Source organism: Podarcis raffonei, chromosome Z, assembly GCF_027172205.1.
Source record: "Podarcis raffonei isolate rPodRaf1 chromosome Z, rPodRaf1.pri, whole genome shotgun sequence".
In the NCBI taxonomy this organism is placed as follows: Eukaryota; Metazoa; Chordata; class Lepidosauria; order Squamata; family Lacertidae; genus Podarcis; species Podarcis raffonei.
In genome coordinates this window covers 5,357,653-5,363,652 of record NC_070621.1, presented here as the reverse complement: position 1 = coordinate 5,363,652, position 6,000 = coordinate 5,357,653, and the positions used below count along the sequence as shown (strand labels likewise).

General features: G+C 42.8%; 1 protein-coding gene across 7 annotated transcripts in view; it reads right to left on the bottom strand.

Moving 5' to 3' along the window:
• Window positions 1-1,002: 1,002 nt before the first annotated feature.
• Window positions 1,003-6,000, bottom strand: part of CDK5RAP2 (CDK5 regulatory subunit associated protein 2) — a 133,317-nt gene continuing 128,319 nt past the window's right edge. For all 7 annotated transcript variants that reach the window (XM_053374094.1, XM_053374091.1, XM_053374098.1 and 4 more), the window contains 2 exons: window positions 3,640-3,686; window positions 1,003-1,100 (listed from right to left, as the gene is read on the bottom strand). In XM_053374094.1, coding sequence (XP_053230069.1) covers window positions 1,041-1,100; window positions 3,640-3,686 — 107 coding nt within the window. In that variant the 3' untranslated portion in view covers window positions 1,003-1,040. The remainder of the gene's footprint in view (window positions 1,101-3,639; window positions 3,687-6,000) is intronic.

Sequence of the window (6,000 nt, the reverse complement as noted above, 5' to 3'; positions counted from 1 at the left end):
ATTTCCAGTCAAGGGTAAGCTAAGCAAAGCAACTCCTGCAAACTGCAAGAGTATGCAACCCAATTTTCACCTTGATGTTCCAGCAGTAGCAGCTCTGATGCAAAACTATTCCATCCACAAAGGGAGTGGGGAGATTGCCCCATTCACTTAAGTGGAGAGGTAGCTCTGGTGCTTTTCACACACACTGTGAAGCAAAGGGGGAAACTTATTCGACATGTGAATAAACAGGGCCTTAAAAATTGATGCACAAAAAGATAGGGGAAGTATACACATTTTTTGGTTTTGCGCTAGATGTGTTTGGTCAAGGGTACTTTTAGCTGGCCAATTCCCATAGGTTAAAATGTTATCTTTGCTTCGAAGATGTAACATTCTGTGACAAAAAAGGGGGGAAAGAACAGCTAGGAGTTAGTCTTGCAAAACAGAACATTTGATTCCAACCTTTTATCAGACTGAAGTGATGATCTAGATTAGAAGCTTAGTGTGGTGCACCAGGTGGTTTTCACTTAAATCCTCCAAGCAAATAATCACAATGCATTTAAAAATATGATTATTATTCATGGTATCTCACATTCCCAAAAAACAACCAACCCAAACAAAGAACAAAAAACAAAAACCCAAACAAACAAACAAACAAACAAACACATCAAGCAAACCACCAAGGCACAATTAAATTACTGCCACCCGGTCTTTTGCTCCCATCTTGAAGCTATGGCAGTGAGTTTTCCCTTTGCCCTGTCATTTCGTACCATGATTCAAATAACATACAGAAGAGAAGCTTTCCAGAAGTTGGAAGGGGGGTAGGGACCCAGAAAGGAAGAAAAGAGAAGTCCTCGACCATCATGTCCTTCATCATCTTGCTGTGGTCACCATCAACATTTGAATCCCAACTTGGTTATATATGTTAAAGCAAGTGGTTTTTCTGAGGCTTGTTTTCAACCTGCTTGAAGTAAACTAAGCATTAAGGCCTTGAGAGCAAAGAAAAGGTCAAAAGAATAGGCTCAGTAGGGGGGAAATGGTCTTTATTAGGGGAAGCAGAAGGTTCACAAAACCCTTTTCCTGCTGAGGCTGGAGGCTGATGTCTTGTTTTCAGCTGGCTGAACCTAGGGAAGAATGAAACATTTCAAGTTAATGGAAAGTACCACTACAAGTGATAGTAGCAATTGGCAGTAAATGGCTTTGGGAAACACAATGGCCGACTTCTCAGTGAGATGGAAAACCTGTGTTGAGGAAGAGCCATGGTTTGGTGGTAGAGCATCTGTTTGGCATGCAGAAGGTCCCAGGTTCAAGCCCTGGCATCTCCAGGTAGAGCTGGCAATGCCCCCTGCGTGAAACCCGAGAGCTGCTGCAAGACAATGTAGATAATACTGAGCAAAATGAACCATTTTAAGGCAGCTTCCCGCATTCCATCACTGCTTGGCCACTTCTGCCAGAAGCTTTCCCCAGCAAATAGAAAATTGGCATGCCAAGGAAAAGAAAGCTGCACCCTTATTGTAAACATATAGGCCTGGTTTACTTATTTATGCAATTTGTGTGCCATTGAAAAACAAAACAAAAACACCTTCCCAAAAGTTTACAAGCCAGATGTTAAACATACCAAAAAACACAATTTAAGTTATCACTGAGGTGGGACAGAGAAGTGCGTACTGGCTGAAGGGAAGGCAAAGGAGCTAGCATAGCTAAGGAACAGTTAATTGAAATAAGTAGTTACTGAGGGGAGAGGCTGCACAGGTTCAATCCCTGGTATCGCCATGAACAGAGGATCAGTAATTGATGGAAAAGACTGCTGCCCAAGACCCTGCAGAGTCTCAACTCATCAAAGGAGACCATACTGAGGTAGAATGATGAAAGGTCTTAATTGCCCTGCCCTAACCTGTCCCTTTAAGGTGCCTAAGCTCTCTAGTCCTCCAGTGTGTCGAAGTGGAGAGATCATGTCTCCCTTCCAATGAGCATGTTGCAAAAAAACCTTACAGTCTAGCAGGGAAGCTGAACCATTTTAAGCAGCAATTAACCATGTGGCAGCCCATCTCCCAACTTCCAAGGCAGCGTTATCAGCACCCTCCCACCTGCTGTGTAGTCACTCCAACTGACTGCTCAGAAACCCCTGTCAATCAGAGGCCACATGGGTCTAGAGCTCTTAAAAGTGGAATGTTGCCAATACTCCTTTGTCCCTCATCCTGCAACAAACTCCAGAGGCTACCAAAAGAGTATGTTTGGCCAAGTATAGGATTAAATTGGCCAATGTTCTGGTGTAGTGCTTGGTATTCCTCTTGATTGTGTGTGTACTTGCTGGGTACATGCTACTCCAGAGTATTATCTCACACAGGAAACGTACTGGATACAAACTCCTTTTGCAGAAACAAGAGTTAATAAATTTGCAACTATGAATGAAACTCAAGAGCTCAGTGGCTGTTAAATAAAGGATGAAGATCAGAATTGCTATAAATGAATCAATCAAGATTATGAAAGCAGGAAGGAATAAAAACGTCACATCCTGAAACTCTGTGCACGGGAAGTCACCTCAAATTGTTTAATTCAGTTTTTGAATAATTGGCTCTGTTTTTAATTGGATTGTAATTTGGTATTGTGATAATGCAGCTTTTATTTGATTTGTATTAAAATAAATAAAAATTATTATACCATGCTGCTCAGAGTAGATCCATTCAAATTAAGTTACTTATGTTAGCTTATCCATCAATTTCCATGGGTCTACTCTGTGTAGGACTAACACCTGCTCTTTCTTCCCTCTCTTTCTATACTCCACTTAAATAAACCGTTTCACTGGATTTCTGGGCTGGGCTGTACTGATTTCTGTACACATTCAAGGGCTGGTTGTCCCTCACAACATTGCTTAGACCATTTGAGCTGCTCTACTGGTTTAAAGTGCCGGACAGATCAGGAGGGGTGGTGGGGCTGAATTTACCTGGCAGTCCCCCTACTCTCAAGAAGGCCACTGTAAGACAGTGAGACTCCTGCACCCTTCACTTGGGTGACAAATGAGCAGAGCAGGTGATGGCAAGAAAAGGAAGATGTATAATGTGTTACCTGTTACTAGTAAGCTCCTCTACCAAACTTGCACTACAGTAGGGTATTTCCAACCTTCGCATAAGTCACTTTCATATGTTAATAATTTGAAGGAGGAGTAAGCAGCCTGACAAATTGGGGGTAGGGGTTGAGACAACTCAACAACTGATGCCACAATGCCCTCTTCCTCTTTTCTGTTTTTGGCAAGGCAATGGCTGGTTTACAACCTCAAATCCACTGTCTACATTTCTGCTGAGTGAGTGGCCCAAGGAAAATGAAAAGGAGTCAGTATGAACCATGGAGGCATACAAAATTATAGAGGCAGAGCTAGTTTGGCCATTGATGTAAAGATTGAATCAGAATGTGCAACCCGAACATTAACTATTAAGGAATGTTTATTGCATTAAACAGGTAGAAACTGAGCTATCTTCCCCAAACGTATGGAATGTGATACCCTCTGCACACACACACACACTGAACAAATAACAGCAGTTTTGCAAAGCAGGTTAACAACAAGGAAGTTTCTGCTGCTCATAAAGATGAACAGGCAGTGGGAGGGAGAAATGGAGAACGTAACAGCAAGGGCTAATTAATGACGGTAGAGGGGTTTTTACTTACTTCAAGGTTTCCTCGTGCCTTCCTTAAGACATCATGAGTTAAAGCCACTGTAAAAGAAGTACAACTATGTGAGTGTGAATGCTAGTTTTGTTTTTCCAAGAGGGGTATATGAAAGCTCTTTTTAAGAAAGAGCCACAGACTACGTATGACGCTTTTAACCAACAGACACGATTATGTTCTTCTCCTATGATGTCCATCCTGCATGTGCTGCTTGGAAATTAAGTCCACTGAGATCAACAGGACTTGCTCCTGCAAAAGACTCTGCCTGCTTGAGGGATGAGTTTTCCCTCTTTTAGTTCCTATATCATTCATTGGATTTGTTCTGCCCCACACTGCACACCTTGAGAATTCCAGTTTAAATCATAGAATTTCCAAAATTAAATTCTGGCATTAAAGAATGCATAGTCTGCTGCAGCTTTACTTCATTAATGCCTTGCCCCAAAGGGGAGAGGTATAGCTCAATAGTCCCATAAAGTCCCAGATCTGAATAGCAGTCAATTGGGAACACCAGTGGGAGAGCATTCCTCATGAACATATTGGAATACAACTATGAGAAACCTAAGACCTTGATGCCTGTTAATAAAAGCAAGCCCTGCCATGGGCAGTAGGATGTCACCAGTAGCATTTCCATCAAAGTGATTCATCACTTTGAAAGGAGTCACAGGGAAAGGCAGTATCACCCCTTTGATTCCCTGCCATAGTGAGGTTTGAACTCTAGAGTGAGAGATAGGGTGAGGTCAGCAGGCTTAGGTAAGCCTCTTAATGATGAGAGATGGGATGGGGTAAAGAACTTGTGAGCTTGTGTGAGAGCCAGGGTGGGTAGATGGGAGTCCTGGGTGAGAACCAGGAGATAGATAAATGTTTGAGTGGGGAGGTATGTAAGAAGAAAAAGAATGCATGTGTGGTATCATCAGTACCTGATTATGGTGTAAATATCACTTTGTGTGATAGCTTGCACCTTTGTATCATTTGTATCCTCTTCCAGTCTCCATTTTGTGATGTGTTGCATACATTATCTTTTGGGGTTATGAGTGGGATTGTTTTTACTGTTTTTATTGTTTAAATTTTAATTGTGTTTTTATATGTTGCAACTGTCCCTAGGACAATCTGGTGATGAGCCAGCAATAAACATAACAAACCAACAATTTGCTTCTTATGAGAGACAGGATGCTGGACTGGATCAGCCTTTGAACCTAAGAAGAGCCCTGGTGAATCAAACAGAAGCAAGTTCTCACCATTTTGGTTCTTTGTCACTCTGAACAAGAAGCTACCGGTGATTCATAGGCACACTATAAATCAAATTGCTTCCAGGATTTGTTGAGATCAGGATCCACATTCCCCAAGTTACTAATTCATTCCAGTTTGATGCACCACCCTGAGCCCTCAGGAAAGAGCTCTGCGGGGGCCTAAGTAAGAAAACAATCTTGTGTCTTGTGGAAACAATCCTATCAGCACATAGGATTGTTCTGCAAATTTGAAATGAATGGAAGGGATCACACAAAGTGGAGAGGAGGTCATCCACTTTGCAAGTATCTGAGAAAGAAAGATGCAAGAATAATGCTAGGACAGCTGGCTGTCTCAGCAGGTGCTCTTTCCCTGTGTGCCAGGAGTAGGGAGGATGATGCTCCATCAATTCTCCTGTGGGATCCACACACTCTGAGTCATCAAGAACCCCAGGTAAGCTCCCTAGCCATAAAGGCTCTCATCCATTGTGATGACTATCCTGGAGTGATCCTTGATGCTCATCCTGTCCAGGAGTCTGTGTTGTGCGTCCACCATTGGAAAGCCCCGCACAGTTGCGGGAGCAAGTAAATGCTTGGAATCAATCTGATCCTGAAATGAATGAAGCATTCTCTGAAGAGGTCTTGTGTGGAGTCAAGGCCAGTAAACCAGATCGTGACATGGCGCTATCACGCCTTGGAGCTTTGCCAACTCCATCAGGTCCACCTCCTTCTGTACCAGAATTTAGTCTCTGAGCAGTGTGAGCTTCGCTCTGCGTTCTTCAGAAAGGCACATCCTATATGCCTGGGTATCCAGTCACACTCTGAGATGCTGGATAGGCTCCAGTGTCACTTCTCTCAATTTACAAGTCTGTGTTGCTGATGGAAGCCCAGTGATGTTTATGTCCATTATGCACTGTTCTCTGCTTGGAGACAGGACTTGGATGTTGTCTAAGCATGGGAAGACCCTGGGAATGGCTTCCGACCCAAAAGGGAGACCCCTATATTCACAATGGTGGCCTACACAGCAGAAACACAAAAAAATTCAGTGGCCCTGGAATGTTCTTGTTTTCATTTTTATTATGTATTTTGTTTTTATTTTGTGATTTTATGTCGTGAACTGCCCTGAGACCTGCAACTA